General features: G+C 46.4%; 1 protein-coding gene across 9 annotated transcripts in view; it reads right to left on the bottom strand.

Annotated features, from left to right (window-relative positions):
• The window catches only part of NIN (ninein), a 99,663-nt gene that overhangs the window by 42,199 nt on the left and 39,329 nt on the right, over window positions 1-18,135 (bottom strand). For all 9 annotated transcript variants that reach the window (XM_054028099.1, XM_054028101.1, XM_054028105.1 and 6 more), the window contains exons 5-13: window positions 15,427-15,617; window positions 13,768-13,914; window positions 12,261-12,428; window positions 10,708-10,847; window positions 8,830-8,970; window positions 7,922-8,096; window positions 5,620-5,730; window positions 4,681-4,770; window positions 1,320-1,467 (exon numbers count right to left, since the gene is read on the bottom strand). In XM_054028099.1, the coding sequence (XP_053884074.1) occupies window positions 1,320-1,467; window positions 4,681-4,770; window positions 5,620-5,730; window positions 7,922-8,096; window positions 8,830-8,970; window positions 10,708-10,847; window positions 12,261-12,428; window positions 13,768-13,914; window positions 15,427-15,617 (1,311 nt within the window). The remainder of the gene's footprint in view (window positions 1-1,319; window positions 1,468-4,680; window positions 4,771-5,619; window positions 5,731-7,921; window positions 8,097-8,829; window positions 8,971-10,707; window positions 10,848-12,260; window positions 12,429-13,767; window positions 13,915-15,426; window positions 15,618-18,135) is intronic.

Here is an 18,135-nt window from a genome sequence, read left to right as displayed (position 1 = left end):
AGCATCTCTGAGGGTGAGATTATCTGTATTCAGTTTGATTAGACATAGATTTGCGCATTTTATTTTATTTTGCTTAGTGACTTACTTTGTTCTGTCTGTTACTACTTGGAACCACTTAAATCCTACTGTCTGTATTTAATAAAATCACTTTTTATTTAGTAATTTACTCAGAGTATGTATTAATACCTGGGGGAGCAAACGACTGTGCATCTCTCTCTATCAGTGTTATAGAGGGCAAACAATTTATGAGTTTTACCCTGCATAAAGCTTATGCAGAGTAAATGGATTTATCTGGGTTTAAACCCCATTGGGAGTTGGGCATCTGAGTGCTAAGGACAAGCACACTTCTGTGAGCTGTTTTCAGGTAAACTTGCAGCTCTGGGACAAGTGATTCAGACCCTGGGTCTGTGTTGGATCAGACCCGAGTGTCTGGCTCAGCAAGATAGGGTGCTGGAGTCCTGAGCTGGCAGGGAAAACAGGAGCAGAGGTAGTCTTTCCACATCTGGTGGCAGCTCCCAAGGGGGTTTCTATGATCCAACCCGTCACAGTAAGTGGCAAGATAAGTTGTAAAAATGCTGCGCTTAAAATGTGACTGATAAGAAAGAGACGCCTCTGATCACCAGGAACGGCACCCTCTAGTTTGCACAATAAAGAAAAGTTGTTCTGTGTTGAATCAGGAGCGACCCCTAACACACCAATGTCATCCCAAAGAAGCAGGCCCAGCCATAAAATCTTGTCTGCTCAAAGCGGCGAAGGGGTCAACCCCAAACTGCCTCAGACTGGTTCTTAACTAAAGGTAGCAACTGGCAAACACATCACTTGTCTGTATAAAAAGTTGAGCTCTTAAAGGGTTCGTTACTAGTACCTGCCTGACCAAGTTGGACCCGCCCACATGGGTTTGAGTACCTGTGGGTCTAGTTCTGTGAGTTTTCTGACCAAATGCTCATGCTGTGTGTTGCCGTATGGGTGCTGTAATAGCTTATTCTTTAGGCTTTTAGACGTGCTTAGAGCAAGTGTATAAACACCATTTGGCTTTTAAGATTTCATAAACAAATTAACAGTTGACTTGGAGTTGTGGTAATATCCTGCCCTACTACGACTGCTGATAATTCCAGTGGAGGGACTGCTCCAAGTGTTGGAATATTTGGGATTTCCTTATGTCAGTAAGTTTCAAGTTGTGCCTAGTTCTGGAATATCAACTCCCATTTAATCCGTTTTGTCACAAAAACTTCCAGAGCTGAGAGATCCCTGTAATCCCTCCACTAGAATCACAGCAGAAGAGCCTACTCCAAGACAAACCTAGAGGAAATATCCTTTACCTTGGTCAGGCTCCACACCACCGCTTCCCCCATTTTTAATGTCAAACTCCTCATGCAGCGAGCTTTCCAGAGAAGGCCTAAATATTCTGCCTTGAGTATGATACTCTTCCAGCTCAGACTGGAGTTCATCGATCTGGTCTTGCAGCTCCTGAGTAGAAAACACACCAGAATGAAATAGAGCAAGTCACTGGAACAGATGTATTGCAACATGACAGGACATTCAGAGTGGTTTATTTTACGAGATCGACTTGCCAAAAATCTTGGAGTAGCCTAAGAACAGCACTAATTATCCTCCCATCTGCAAGACCTATGGCTGTCCTTTTCCAAGTTCCAACACGCACAGGTAACTCCGAGGTGTGTGTTTACTCACTGAGCTATCAGCACATTCACATATATGAAACATATGAAGCTTTCATACCCTACATTCTGGCCTGCTTCCCATTGGTTGTTACCCAGGATACAACATAAAAGCCTTTCAGACGTAATTGTGAAATATCTACAATCACTCACAGGGGAACCACCCTTCTGCTGTGACCTTGATATGAAAGTTACAGGCTGTGATGCCCTCACTGCACATTAATTCATTTACCATCTGTTACTTTTGTCCAGTGGCCAACAGGATATCCTGACTCTGCACCACATACGACGCACTGAGCACACGGCATTGGCATTTATTGGCGCAAATGAGTACCTGAGCTAGGATGCATGTACACTAATTGTTGTGCATTTGGAAAACATCCACCAAATGAACACTGAAATTTCACTCCCCCAACCTCCTCTCCAACACCTTCAGAGTTGATGTAACCAGTTCTACAGGGGTTTTGGCTTTAGCTCCCAAATTGCTGGAATCCCAGAATGGTAGCAGAGTGACAGTACTGCTGTGGATTAAATGTCATCTAAAACCAGGGCATTCCCTGTGAAACAAGAAAGCTCATCCATTCTGCTGTGAACGTTTGCAGCCACAGCAGTCCTTAGAAAGTGGACAAATTAGAGTAGATATTTGGGGGCACAAATTACAAGAAATCTGAATCAGGGTGGGTTGATTTAAATAACAGCATTGTAAATCATGATTTAAATCAGCAAGCAGAAAACCTTGATTTAATTTTAATTGTGTTTTGCATTTGTACTTCGTTATTTACCTAAAGAAAGATTGAGTATGACTGGTTGGTAATCAGTAAAACAACTGAACACAGCCTTTTCGCTACATTTGGCACTTCGTTTTGCTAACCAGGAGGATATACTAGATCTAGAAACTTTTATTTAAGCAGTTGTGTAGCTTAACTTACGTTTATTCAGATTCTTAAATTTTATATTTTTTATTATGTTAGAAAATGATCAATGATGCATCTCTTATTTACTAGATGACGGTTTTCCTGCAATGTGTGGATTGCAGGAAAACAGTCATCTAGTATTCCAGCTCATTTGAATGGAGATTTAAAATCAACTAAAAATGCACCAAAACGGCATTTTAAAATTAAATATGCTGGATACATAAGAAAAATTGATCAAAACATGTTTTGCATTTAAAACTAACTGATTTATTAAACATAAGGAGTAGTTTTATCTGTAGTTAGCGAATTGAATGGATTGTTTTTGGTCATGTCTTTTAAGATTTTAGAACGAATAGATCTCATCCTCTCACACCTAGTTATTATTCACATATTCGAAGCAAAAAACACCCAAAAAACAAGCTTTCCTGCTTTAACTCCCAATAGGTTTCTTAACTTGGAATGAGCTCAGGGGTTCTCAAACTTCATTGCACCGCAATCCGCTTCCGACGAAAAAGTTATTACATGACCCTGGGTGCGGGGAGAGAGGGCCACCGCCCGAGCCCCACCGCCCTAGGTGGGGATGGAGCTTGGGCTTCAGCTACAGCCCTGGGTCCCAGCAAGTCTAATGTTGGCCCTGGCAGCCCCATTAAAATGGGGTCTGGCCCCACTTTGAGGTCCCAGCCCACAGTTTGAGAACCACTGAGCTAGTCAATGAACTGAACTAGTTGACTAAACTGAAATGAAGAAAATATTCTCTCTGCACCTGCAGAAGAGGCTGCTGCTGTCAAAAGCTAGCTTAGCATTTCAACAAACTCTGGTTCCAGCTGTTAGCCAGGGACATCCACCAGTTCAGTGAGTTGACTTTCTTTATAGGTTGGCAGCCAACGTGTACGGCTTAGTATCATTTTTTGTGCAGTTTAATTTAAATGATTTCAGTAGATTCTAATATGTTTAGGTCTTAGCATGAGTTGTCAAGTTCAAATTTAATTTCAGATTGCTTTTTCTGTAATCATTTATTTAAATTTTAAGAAATCTGATTTTTTTTAATGAAAAAAAAATCAATTTTCATCCACCGTGGTTTAAATGCATAAGATTTCAGGCAAAAAAAGCTCCCTTTACATGCAACTGTTCTTTGGCCTGTCCCTGGGGCAGCCAAAGGTGGTAGCGAGTTTCACAATGTGAGACCCAACTTGTTCCAAAGGCCAACAAACAGCCAGAAGGTAACTTTTGCCTGGAGCTGTATTAGGACTGGCTAACATGAAAAGCTTCATATCCCAATCAAGGTACTCCCCTGTGTCATGGTCATTTTCCTTAAAAAGCAACAGCTAAAAGAGGGGCTTTTAGGTCCAAAGGCTTGCATTGGTCTAACAGGGAGGGTGGGGGGCATTACACCTCTACCGATATAACGTGACCCGATAGAACACAAATTCAGATACAACACTTTAAAGCAGTGCTCTGGGAGGCAGGGCTGCGCGCTCCAGCAGATCAGTGTGTCGGAGCCTGACACGCTGCTCTGAGCGGCATGTTAAGGGTGCTGGGTCAGGGCCGAAGGGTTGGATAAGTGGCAGAGGGTCTCGGGGGGCGGTCAGGGGACAGGGAGCATAGGGGTTGGATGGTTTGGAGGTTCTGGGGGCGATTAGGGATGGGGGTCTCTGGAGGGGGCGGTAAGGGGACAAGGAGCAGGGGGCTTAGATAGGAGTGGGGTCTTGGGAGGGGTGATTGGGGCAGAGGGTTTCTGGAGGAAGTAGTGAGGGGAGAAGGAGCGGGGGTTCTGAGGGGTTAGTCAGGGGGCGGGAAGTAGGTGGAAGTCGGATAGGGGGTGGGGCCAAGCATGTTTCCTGACTATTAATAACAGAAATGCTCGAGGCCAAAGCAAGTTTGATATAAGCGGTTTCACCTATAACATGGTAAGAATTTTTGGCTCCTGAGGATAGCGTTATATCGGGGTAGAGGTGTATTTTGTTTATAGAATAGCGAACTCACCTGCACCTTATTAGACATGGCTCTCGATTCCTAGGAGAATGATGCGTTAAGTACAGAACTGAGATCCAGTACTGAAATTGGTGTCTCCCACCCTTTGATTCACTCACCCTGCACTGCTGTTCATACTCATTTTTCATTTGTACCAATCTCTCCTCCTGCAGGAAAAACTCAGCACTGCTGGGATCAAGGTGGCCGAACTACAACACAGGATGAAAACCATCTAGTTAATCCTCCACTGTGAATAATCCTGGTGCAGAATTCAAGGCCAGGCCTCAATTCCCAAGCATTCCACTCAGGCTGTGTTTTATTTATTTATATAGAAAATACTGTCAGAAGGGACAGACAGCAAGAGATCAAAACAATTTCCTAGGCAACAGACCAGATGTTAATTCACAGTCCCGCATGCTCATTTCACTAACTTCGGTTCCAGTGGGTATTTTTATTTTTAGCCAATAATATATAATGCAACTATAAAAGTAACTATCCCGAAAGAGTAACCTGTTTAAATGTAGGAGTCGTTTATTGGATTAGAGGCACAGAAATTCTACACCGTTACATCTTTTAAGAACATTGACATGTGAAATGACCAAAAGAGGGTCCAATCCTAAATTACGGTGCAGGTTATTAAAACATGACCACCTACCTAATTTGTTCACCCCAATTTTTAGCTCAGATTTAAGAGTGCAAGGGCTCCTAATGTCGTGTCTTTATCTAAGGCAGGATCCCATGTATGTGTGTCTATGACTCCTTTTCTGTGATTAGGACCATAGAAAACCAGCTCTGCAGGAAAGAGACTGTTTTCTCTGGGATTTGGAAAATGCTTCGCCCACTTTAGGGCACTATACGAAATAGTAAGTCATTTACTGATAATTTAGGAAAATATAACCTGCAGTAACACCCAGACACAGTTGTTAGAGTAACTAAGGTCCACTGTGATCATGTTCACAGTGAAAGTCTCCTGCTAGCGGTTAAATCAGCATCAGACAGCCACCCTTTAGGAATCTGCTCTCTATTAGAAAGGCACAACGGAAGGAAGGGAGGCTCACCTTCTCGGCCAAGACATTTTCCAAGTTCCTTTGCAGTTTGCTCGTCAGGCTCTCGTACTCTGCCAGTTTCTGTCCAGTCTCCGACAGCTCGCTCTCTAAACGGCTGTTTTCCTAAAGGAGAGGGGATCTTAAAGTTCTGGTCTATTTTTGTTCGCTTTAAAAACTTTCCAAACACTGACACCCAAGAAAGTCCACAGTCAGTCAGGTCAGAAGGTACATTTGTCTTGCCCAGAAGTAGGCCCAAGCCTGGATTCCGACACGGATACTGGTACAAATGTCAGTTACCAACACGAAGTGTGAATCTGTCTGCTGGTAAAAAATGGAAGACTCCTCTTGTCACACCAAAGTTGCGCACAGGAAGGCCTGGACCTGCAAGCAGCGTACAAAGCGAAGAACAACCCCTAGTCCTGTCTTGGGGCTCTTCTCCCTAGTATTCCCTGCATGCATCTGGCCAACAGCTGCCTAGGGAGGAGATGACAACTTTCCAGGCAGATGGGGGGATTGACATCAGCAATATCTTTAAATGTCCTCCTTCCCCACCCCCAGAGCTTGTTTGCGTACAGCCTGCTCACCTTAGTTAGTTTATTTCTGCCTAGTTGAAAAAACTAACTATGAAGTTTGAGAGTGAAGAGTTGCCCGATCCAATTGTATTCAGACTAAAACTAGATCATTTATGAGTTTGCTATTTCTAAAAACATTTTGGAAAGGAACCTGAATCTGGGGCCTAAATACTAATGGCCCCAGCTCAAAAAACACAACCCTGCAGACTGTTTTGAGAATACGGATCCAATTGGAGGATAGGTTTATGGGGGTTTCAGAGCTGTATTTTGATATGTCAAGACCTTAGCAGTAAGATGTTTCCTCTGCTAGCTGATGGCCAGATGATAAAACAGACAGCTATCAAGCAGAATTTACTCCTGGGGGAATTCTGCACCACTGCGTAAGCACAGAATTTATGTTCCCCACAGATTTCTTTGCTTCCCCGCAGAAAAACGATTTTCTGACAAGGAAGCAAAGGGAACCCACAAGAGCGGTCATGCGACCCTCCCCAGCAGTATGTTTCGGGTGCCCAGGGCAGCAGGCAGAGAGATAAATCACTGTGGGGCAGGGGACAGGACTGGGGAAGACCCGGCTGGTGGCTCCTAATCTGTGCCGGGCTCAGCTGCTAGTCCCGGCTGGGCTGGGGAGGACAGGACTTCCTCTTCCCCTGCACAGCATCCGGGGCCGGGTCAGACCCACCCTGAGATTTCTCCCCAGCTGCAGGAAGCTCTGCAACCCCCTTCTCTCCCAACCCACCCCGCTTCCTGCGCCCATCACTCCTTAGCTGCAGGGGGAGGGATTGCTGTACAGGGAGCTGCTTCCCCATCTGCCCAACCCTCATGCCCAGCCCCTCCCACTGAGCCTCACACTCCCGCACTCAGAGCGCTCCCTACCCCGATGAGCCCCACTCCTCCTGCACCACCTTGATGAGCCACCCACATCTGGATCGCCACCCCACCCCCAGAGCCCCCTGCCAAGCTCTATCCCTCCCACACCCAGCCCCCCCCCACTGAGCCCCAACCACCTTCACTTGGACCCCCCCTGCAGAGTCCCATTACCATTGCACCCAGAACCCCCCTCCCCCAACAAGCCCCTGTGCATCCAGATCCCCCCCGCATCCAGACCCCCCCATTGAGCTGCCCGGATCCAGCTTGCCCCACACAGTACCCTCTCAACCCACTTCTGGGTTCCCCCCCAACACTAAGCCCCTCCACACTTGGATCCTGCCGGGTGCACCTGGTGCACCTGGCATGGAGGGGCAGGGCCCTGGAGTGTTTCTGGGGCAGGCCTGTTCCTTGCACTGTGTCGGGGTTGGGTGCAGCCTCACTGCTGAGTCCGTGTCCCAGAGGGGAGCTGCGCAGTGATCTCCCACCTCTGTGCAGCCAGTGGCCTGTGCTCCCCAATGCCATGCTGGAGCCTCCACATTTATTTGACAAAATTGGCAGAATTTTAAAATATCATGTGCACAAATTTTTATTTTCTGGCGCACCATTTTTAATTTTTTGGCGCAGAATGCCCTCAGGAGAAAGAATAGCCCATCTGGTGTCTGTGTTGACAGGACATGTACACGCTGCAGATCACAGCTGCAGAGTCTGGGACCCTTATGACATCTAGGCAACAGCCTACCCAGGAACGCCTGCACCTATACAAATCATGCTGCTAAAGGTAATTTCATCCAGCACAACACACGCAGTCATTGAGTCTCGTAATGAGGGCTGAATTAAGTGAGAAAGTTCTGCAACTTCAGCCAGCCCTTTGTTACCTTTAGGGAAAGGGTGAGCCGGTCGCGGACGTAGTTCTCTTCCATTTTCACCTTCTCAATCTCCCGCTCCAGCTCCAATCGCTGTTTGCCAGCCTGCTGCAGGATCTGCTCTCGCTCCTGCCGGAGTTCGTTCTTTAAAGCTGCAATGCGTTCTTTGTACTCCTCATCCAGCTTCCTATTAACACAAGAGAGGATGGTAAGAAGAATGGGCCAACACCATTAAAAAGCAAGTCAGGTAGGAACAGTCACACAGAAGCAGTTGGGTCTTACACCAACAACTCCTAGATGAGAAAAAAGACTCCTGGGAGAGAAAGCAGAGATGCACAGATCAGTAGCATACACACCCACCGGCCGTACTGTACAATGCTGAGCGACATGCACATCCCATGCGATGTTCTGCATAGGCCACTCCATTGTTAGGATTAAATTGGGATTTCTCTCTCACCAATCCAAATCTTAAAGTTAGAGTTCAATTAAAATTATATTTGTGGAAAACAAAATGTAACACTTCCTGCCACCTAATCAGGAAGGCAAAATGAGAGCACGAAAACCAGGTGTGAGGACCATGATGCCCCAAAAAAAGAGGGAATTGTAGAGATGGAACTGGGTTGCACAGAATTCGGAGACCTTTGGTACTGTAGAAATGGGTGGTAGGAAAGAGGAAGACAGGATCAATTTGGGTAAGCCCCCTGAGCCCTTCAGAGCGCACACACACACACACACACTTCAGCCTGAAGTTTTTTTTTTTTAGAGCCCCACACACGCAGCAAAGCAATTATCTCATTTTTATGTACAACCAATACTGTATACACCTGCAACGACCAAACAAAATGGAGAGACCGGTGTTCTCCGATCACTCCAGCCTCCTTCACGGCAGTGAAGGCAGAAAAGCAGGTGGGCTGCCATACCTGAGGTTGTATTCATTCCGACGCTCTATGGTAGCATGGTGGTCGTCAACTTCCGAGGCCATGAGAGATTTCAGTTTTTCAGCTTTTTCCAAATCTGAGCGCAGCTTCTCTTTTTCTCTCACCACTTGGTCAACTCGCTCCCTATTGAAAGGAAGGAATCCTGGATTATACACCTTTCCCTGGCTCCCCAGCACCCAAACAAGTCACTCACACATCTCTAGGCCTGAGGAATACCCCATTTTCTCCCCCACTATACATCCCTCCTGCCTCCAGGTCATAGCCACCTTCCTCTTGGTGAAAGATCGGATGGGCTTGTCCCATCAGTTCTAGTTCTTCAGCAGCGCGGGCACAAGTGCATTGTCGTCTCAACTCTTGCTGGCCAAGACGGACAAGTTTAGGAACTGCTTTGGAGTAGTTTAATTTCCTGCACTGGTGGAGCTGTGCCACTGGGCTAAAAATGTTTAAACTAGGTAACCAGGCAGGGATGATAAACAAGTTTTTCCCCGACAAAGAAATGTTGTGTGATCTGTCTGCCTAGGCCTCTGAGGTAAATTAAGCACAACACAAGAGGAGATACATTTGCATGTAAGTCAACAGGAAAAGCCAGGTTGACTGGGGGATGTGAAATCAGCTGGGAAAGCACCAGAGACTAAAGCCACAGGGGGTTGTCTTGTGTTTGGGGAAACAGAAGCAGAAGCAAACAAATATTTTCCTGATGCATTTCACGAGGAACACTCCTGGCGGAAGGGAGTGATTCATGAAAAATCTGGCTCCTAATTTGACTGAAAATCAGCAAGCTCTGCAAAGGACTCTGAGAAAGAAACCGTTTGAGACAAAGGATTGTAGTCTGCTAAAGTTATGTCTAGACTCTTAGAAGCGTATTATACTTTTGTTTTATTCATAACCAGTCCTGTTTCCCCTACCCTTACTCTGTATCACTTAAAAAAAAAATCCATGTTTGTTAATAAACTTGTCTTTGTTTTATCCCAGGTAGACCTCAGTGCTGTAATATTAAGCAAAGTGTGAATTCTTAGTGGAATCAAACAAGCCGGGGTGTACCCTGCCTCTTTGGAGATAATGAACGTGGTCAGTTTCTTTGAGTGTCCAGTAACAGGCCTGGATACTCCAGGCATAGGTGCTGGAACTAGCACAGTTTGGTTCAATGGCTCACAGCACCCCCCCACTAGACAAATTGTTCCAGCCCCCCGACTCCAGGGAAACAATCTTCCAGGGGCTCGGGACTTGGAGTGCACCAAGTGTTACCGGTCTGGCAAAGGACAGGCTGGCAGAGTCCAGAGAAATTTGGGGGTGGCTAACAGACCGGAGTGACAGGGAGCTGCACCCAGTTCAGCACGAGCAAACCCTTCTGCCTCAGCGAAAGAGATAACAAGGTGTCTCATGGTTCTGAATGCCCTAAGTGTCAGTTTTGTACATCCCGTGTGCTTGCACTGCATGACAACCCACGTCACACTAGAGAACCGTAACTAATCAGAAACATTCAAGGCAGCAGGCATCAAATCTCACCCTTGCCATAACTATTGACGTATCTTGGCTGTTACTGTTTCCAGCCCTTTAGGAACAAGCAAGAGAGATGCTTTCTTGTGGTTTTGGTTTTTCAGAAGTCTGAGCGCGCTTTCCTGTGAGTCTTTGCTTCCACTGAGGTATGTCGCTTCTCAGACTCTCAATACTCGGGCTAATGAGAAATTCGGAGGTGCTGACAAAATACCCTCCGGTGCTTCTCAAGAGGTACAAGTTTTCACACCATTTTAGGGAGATGTTCTCTGAATTGTGGAGTAAGCAAACAGTATCTAAACCCCTGCCCGGCCACATAACTAGGACATATGGGACATCTGATGGAGACAAACCCTGCCAACTTACAGTAAATGTCTGATCTCCATTTTGAAGCTGGCCAAGGCGGCCTGATGGGTTCCATTCTTGGTTATCAGGAGGAGCTCATTTTCTAACGCTCCAGTCAGGTCCATCAGATTGACCTTCCCATCCAGGCTAAAATCCAAGGCCTGTAAAACAGAAACAAGTCAGCACAACAGGGCTAACTTCCCTTCTCCTGAATGAAGAAGGTGACAACAGAAAGCTGGGGAGGCCTAGAAGTGGCCTGTGGTGGTGAATCTGTTCTGAATGGCATCTCCGCAGGGATATGGAAACGTAGCCTCTCAACTCCCTCCCAAAATTAAATCCACGCTGTGGCAAAGGGGAAGGAGAGAGGCACAATTTCCAATCAGACACACAGTCAATCAAGTGCACACATGACAGAAGTGGCAGATGCATGTTTGTTTGTTTACTGTAGGTCTCAGCTAAACTGCATTTGTTTCTAATTTAAATGTGGCAAGATGGACGATTAAAAATGATCTTCTCAAACATTAAAAAAAGTCTTGCAATAAAGACAACTAGAGAGGTAGGCTAATTTGTGCATGACCCCTTAGCTTCAATTAACTTGTGTATTTTATAGTAAAAAAACTCACCTTAATTAGATCACAAAAAACCCCTCACCTTAATTAGATCACAAAGCCCATTGCTAGTAATTACAATGGTGGAAGCCTTTGATGGGCCTCTAGTTGCACTTTATTTTACGATACTTAAAATTATATAAAACACTGTGTGTAAAGATGACAGAAATCACATGTTAATGCTAATAAAACCAGATAGGAAAAAAGCTAAAAAATAAAGTAATCAAGCAGCAAATGAGAGAGAAATTAAGGAGCTACATTTCTCAAATGCCAGTCTGGCTAAAAAGAAAAAACAGCTGTGAATTTTTAGAGTAGCCCAAACTGCATTTCTTGCCTAGGGCTGATAGCAGAGTTTTGGTGCAAGTGTTTATAGCAGCCAGTAATGCTCAAACTCAGTGTAACGTTGACTGACAGACAAGCAAAAATTCTTCCAGTGTATCCCCAGTGTCATAGAATCAAGTGCCAAGAACAAGTACAGGAAATTCTCCTTTAGCTTGTCCACAGCTTTTGAAAAGGTAGCCTGGGAAGCAGTTTGCTGCAGGGTGAGGACATCTGTTTTGCAATGGATATGAACATTTTTATCCTCTGGATATGAAACACCCACATGAGCCAGGCTCTCAAATTTTGCTCTCCATTTTGGTATGCACAATAATTTGGAGCACTCCGATGCTGGAGTATTTGGTTTGCTGGTGCAATCTGGTATTTAGACATCTAAATAATTACACCGCCCCCTGTAAGCATAGGTGGTTTGCTTCAGGAAGGATGGAATGCTGCCCTTTGTGTTATCTTAAAACACATTCACTCCGTGGGAGTTGTCACTTCTCATTTCTCTAAGCCTTAGGAAGTTACCATGGATATCAACATCCCTGCTGTTCCCAGCACTGCATCATTTTAGATTAAAAGTACAGATCCACAAGCAGCAACATCCAAAATCAAAATCAGGTGGCTGGGGATCTACCCAATTACCGTGAGGATTTCATGGCCGTTCTCGATTCCCTCTTCATGCCACGTGTCAAGTACTCGCTCCACAGAGGCACAGCCCTGCCCGTCGTCGAGGCTGGAGAAGACTCTGAACCCAATTGTGCTAGTCATCGTGGACAGGGCAGTGGTGCGTCTCCCACTTTCATCAAAGGACTAGAAGAGAGGAGAGATGGGGGTTTGCAAAGGCCAGCTAAGGGCAACACTGGACATCTTCCTACTGCTGCCAAAGGAGGAAGGCTTATAAACTCAATTGCCGTAAGGACTTGAGTCTTCTCTCAACTGCACCGATGTGGCTCAGAAGTAATTCCATTTAACCCAGTGAAATCCCAGTCTAACCAGGCCCTTGCTGTTAAGTTTCTAGTGTAAAATAAAGGAGGAAAATACTGTAGCAAGACAGGTTCTCAGGCTGATAAGCGTTTTACCCTGTTGTAATTACCCAACTATGGGCAATTTTGGCTTTGAATGTTTTGTTGTTTCCCCCAGAAGGGCTGCCTCAGGAATCCACCCACACATTTACCGTTGCCGGCCCTTCCTCCCCACAGACCACGTGACGTTTCAGTGGAACAGTTTGCCTGGCGGTGCAGGCTTTCACCTGATCACTTTGGGCCGACAAATTTCTTTGCCACTTTACACCGTGGTATCAGGAGCCTGGGGGTGCTTCCATAAGAGGCGACCTGGCGGTGGTTTATCCCGATTCCCCCACACCAAAGCAGTTTACTCCTCTTTACAGCATACACAGAGATTGCCTTTGTATTCACGATGGGCACAACCAAAGTCAGATGCAGCAGTCATTTTAACCCACCCCAGCGTGGCCTGTGACATTACTGCTGACTTTCTGGAGTCTGATAACCAATGCCTAGAGATGGTATCAAGTATCAGGGGGTAGCCGTGTTGTTTTTGTAGATACAGACTAACACGGCTACCCCTTGATACTGGATACCATCTTGATACTTGATGCATCTGAAGAAGTGAGGTTTTTACCCATGAAAGCTTATGTCCAAATAAATCTGTTAGTCTTTAAGGTGCCACCAGACTCCTTGTTGTTAATGCCTAGAGAGAGCCATTCTCAAAATAACGTGTTCTCTTTTGTGCAGAGAGAACATGGAACTTGAAACAGTGACCGCTCTGGTCCACAGTTCTTACACCAATGCAATATTACTCTGGTAATGCCTGGGGGTCCACCAGCAGCAATCAGGTGCCTGCATGGAGAAATAAAAGCATGTGGGGCATGACTCAATCTCCACTGAAGGGCTCCGGCTGACTTTAAAGGACTCTGGATCAGGGTCCTAGTCTAATGTGGCGTCAGAGAATCAGGTTAGAGATCAAGAAGGCCTATCAGCAGACTCAGGCAGCAATATCTACCCGAAAGCTTCTCTTAATATTACATTATCTAGTCTCCCTACCATCCGGGACTAGCTGCTATTAAAAAACGTCCAGCATTCTAGTCGAATGAAGCCATTTTCCAGAGAAATACTGTCCCAGTGGTTCTCACCTGCATGGAGAGGTGCCGTTTGAGTTGTCTGTATGGGGTAGAAGCTGATGGCGTAAGAGATTTTCCATTTTTAAATAAGCCATAGAAAAAGTCCTCTATGCTCATTGTGCCATCTTGTTCAAGATTATGGAACACCTCTTCAAGCACCTGAAAGTGGTAAAATACAGTCAACATCCTTTATACGCATGATGCGCCTCTCAGATGTATCAACATGAGACACACTTTTACAGCTCAGCATAAAAGAAACAAAATTCTACCAGTTTAAGTCTTTTGTGCAGATGTCATTTAAGGAGCAACCCAAAAGAATTACTCAGTATACCAGATTATTAATTATGAATTATTATTAATAATAATAAATGAGATGGCAACGACGGTATTGTGAACAGTGGCTGAGTCACAGAAATACCAAATACAACTACACTGAAGCCTGTGTACCAGTGCATTTTCCCCCTGCAACATTTTAAGCTGTTCTCCCCTCTCAAAACACAGTTTAAAGAATTTCACTGTCTCGAGGGGTAGTATATTCAAAGAAATAAATACCGGTTACTACCTCAAGGCGACCTGGTTTTTAAAACAGCTTAATTTTTAATATGCAAAGTGTTTAAAATGTACAGTTCATTGACTTTCTGCACTATACTCTGCTTTGACTATGAAAGAATCTCAACCGTTTCTAGTCCCTTTCAATTCCTGGCTCCCCAATGGTAGCAGGACGCTGCAATGTTTGTGTTGCAAACACTGCGAATGAATATTATCCCACTACAATACAAACTTCCTGGGGAAAAAAGTCATTTAAGTTGTTATTTGGGGGTGTAGAAAAGCTACTTTTTACAAGCCTGTGAATCCTAAATGGACATGAGAATGTCCCAGTAACACAAAAATATTCATGTCAAATTGAGTTTTGAAATCCTGTTGAGTCACAAATATTGCCCCAGGGCATTTGCAAATGGCGCTCAAAGCAAGGGTCTGTTGACTTCTTGGCAAGCACTCTAGTTCCTGATGAGGAAGTTTAATACCACACAGTGGTGTAGTGGTAAATAAAATAAAATTAAAAAAAAAAACTGGGCAAACTAACCTTTTCGGTGCTCCAGACTGGGCAGTGACCTGGTAGGCATTAAGGGGGTGCAGAGATTCCCTTATTTTGAATTGTGTTTAGGCTAGGATGACATCGGGGTGAAAATCAGAAGTGCCATTAAAAAGCATTTTGACACTCTCTGCTATACACAAAGCGATCAGAAGTGAGTTAACTCCGTATTCCCTAACCAAGAAGTGGATAAACTCCATTAACCCTGGCCTACACTACAGATACCCTGGCTACAGAACTGCCGTTTACTTTCTGGTTCGTAATCACAGTTTAGACCCCTTTTACTGGAGAAACCATCATTAGTTAGGGCTGTTACTACCTTTTTATAAAGACAGGATCGAACATTTGTTGACTCAAAACCATTATGCTCATTAGGAAGCTATCAACTGGGTTTGGATTCTGTTTTCCAAGTCACCACCTGTCTCTTTAAAATGGACAATTAAAATGTATCCTAGGCATTTCTCAAAGAAAAGCGAGTGATTTTCCTGGTAAAAGTGATGAGACATTTCTTATGGAAAAGCCTTTAGAGTACTTTGTGCCACCAGCTTTCCTCTATAGGAGACACCCGAGATCGTTACCTCGCCATCCACAGTCTGCAGCCCGTACTGCTCACAAACGGAGATCAGCTTTTTCTTGTTCAAGTGGCCATCTCTGGTGATCCCTAGATTCTCACAAACCTCCTGCAGCTTCTCTTCTATCCAGTCCTGGGGAGGGGACGACGCAGTTTGTGATGCATTCAAGTCATCCGGATTCCAAAATCTCAACTGGCCTGAAACAAGGGCAGTTTGTTTGACATTATTAAAAGGAGAGAGAAAAAGATACAAAACACCACTGCAAGAAACTCTGGAGGATTTTATAATAGAGAACAAATCTGAAGCTAACACTAGGTGCCAGCGTAGTTATGTCACCCAACACCTTCAACTGGCTGTTTGCCAGCACTAGCAAGTTATCTACCTTAGGCTACATCTACACTACGGGGGGGGGGGGGGGGGGGGGGGGGAGGGGGAGTGTCGATTTAAGATACGCAAATTCAGCTACGCGAATAGCGTAGCTGAATTCGACATATCGCAGCCGACTTACCCCGCTGTAGGGACGGCGGCAAAAATCGACCTCTGCGGCTTCCCGTCGACGGCGCTTACTCCCACCTCCGCTGGTGGAGTAAGAGCGTCAATTCGGGGATCGATTGTCACATCCCATCGGGATGTGACAAATCGATCGGCCGATTCAGGCGGGTAGTGTAGACCCACCCTTAGGGGCTTGTAATGGTGCCCATCACCACAGCATCTGGGCACCTCCTCCTTGCTTGGCAAGATTCTTAGTGAACTTCATGGGATCTTCTGCTGTGCTCCATCCCTGGCTGCAGGGGCTCTGCTTGGGCAGGGTTTTTCACTGGGGGGTGGGGTGGGGTTGCTGTGTCAGTTGGTTAAAGGAGGGACTCCATCAAAGGGGAAGATCTTGCAGCATGTCTAACTCTCATGCTCCACCATGGGCTTTGGGATCTGCACAATTCAAGGGGAAGGCAACTCCCTTGATGCTCCCAGAATGACCTGTAGTCTGTAACTCAGCTGGGACCTGAACCACGAGGAGCTTTGGAGACTGGGACCAAGGCCTTCAGCTGGCCGCAAATGCAGGCTGGGGGCCCGTGGAGGGACAAGAGCGCAGGCTGGATGTGCTCACTGCAGCCTAGACGGAGGAGGAAGTGGTCAGCTGCATTCCGCACAAGCTGGAGCTTTTGCAGAGTCATGTAATGTCTGCCAGAGCTCTTCCCTCGATAGTTGTGTGTCGGCCACTAGGGCCAGACCTGGTTATTGCTAGGGAGTCCTACGGCCCTGGCCGTGCTCCTGTGGCAAGACATTCAGAACCCCCCAGCCCAAACCCTCTGAAGCTTAAATATGCCATTAAGCAAATGTTTTGATCAAGAGACGTTGAAACAATTCTCTGTCACCAGCAACCTCCACTTGAGCCCCTTCCTCCAAGCAAATAAATTCAGTGCAATACCCTATACAGCTGAAAACGTTAACGTTTAGAGGGTTACTTGGAAGGGTTAGAAGACTTTTTGTTGCAACTCCCCACACTAGCCTGAACTCTCCCTCTTACGCGCACACACACAGGGAAGAAACTGGTATTTCCAAAGTAAATGGGAAACGTTTAGCCATCTCTCAAATCAAAGCAGAGTCTTTAGGATCTTTCTGTGGCTGACCAGCCTCCTGCAATCACTGCTCTCGAGCGGTGCTCCACAGTCCGTGAAGACAGTGTGCTCTCGTGGGCAGGGTACTGCACTGGGGGTCAGGAGACCAGTTTCATCCCTGGCTCTGCCACTGACCTCCTGCATGACCCTGGGCATTGAACTTCCATGTCTCCTCCTACTCTTTGGACTGGGATCATCACTCCCTATGTTTTGGTTAGGTCACTGCAGTACAAGTGATAAGACACACACAGCAAAACCTTAAGGGAACAATTTAAACTCTAGCCAAGGTAGAAGGAAATCATTTCATTCTGTGGCTCACGTTGACATCTAGTGGCCACGGAGTGCAACTCCATCTAACGCTATCTCAGCATTCCCACTGCCAGGGCCGGCTCCAGGCACCAGCCCACCAAGCTTGTGCTTGGGGCGGCACCTAGAGGGGGGCGGCGCAGTGCGGCGCTCCGGCCGGTCGGGGAGAGCGGAGCCCCAGCCGGGCTTGGCGCCCTCCCCTGCCGCGCTGGGGGTGGGGAGGGGAGGCGGAGGCTTTTTTGCCTTGGGCGGCAAAAAAGCCAGAGCCGGCCCTGCCCACTGCTGGGGGAAAGCCAGGAGAAGGGCCTGTACTAGCAGCATCTATGGCAGTGGGTCTGCGTTGCTGTAGCCCAGTGAACCTCGCTACGCAGCAAGAGGCTTGATGTGTGTTCGTACACTGCTCCTCCCCCAGGACTCACAGCACGGGAGCCCCGAGCAGCCGGCCATCACAAAAGACTGGGACCTGCTACGGGGGGAGAAGGAGAAACAAGGGAATGGGGTAGCAAAGACAAAGCAGGAGAAGAGGGAGATGAACGAGAACTGAAGAGAGGTCTGCTTGGGACAGAAGAATGAAAATGGGTGAAGGCAGCAAGTGAGAGGAAACGCCCCCTCCCCTCCGGGGGACTGGGATGCAGGAAGCGGAGAACCCTTTGGGAGAGGGAGCAGGATTGAAGGTGATCCAGGGCCACTGGCCTCCAGGGTGGGGCTCAGGCAGCCGCCTCTCCTGGGCCCGGCTTTTCGTCTCATCCCAGCCTTGGGGCAAGTTTCCATCTCAATACGCCACGACAGAAAA

The sequence above is a fragment of the Malaclemys terrapin genome, chromosome 4 (assembly GCF_027887155.1).
Source record: "Malaclemys terrapin pileata isolate rMalTer1 chromosome 4, rMalTer1.hap1, whole genome shotgun sequence".
NCBI lineage: Eukaryota > Metazoa > Chordata > Testudines > Emydidae > Malaclemys > Malaclemys terrapin.
This window is presented reverse-complemented; position numbering and strand designations above follow the sequence as displayed.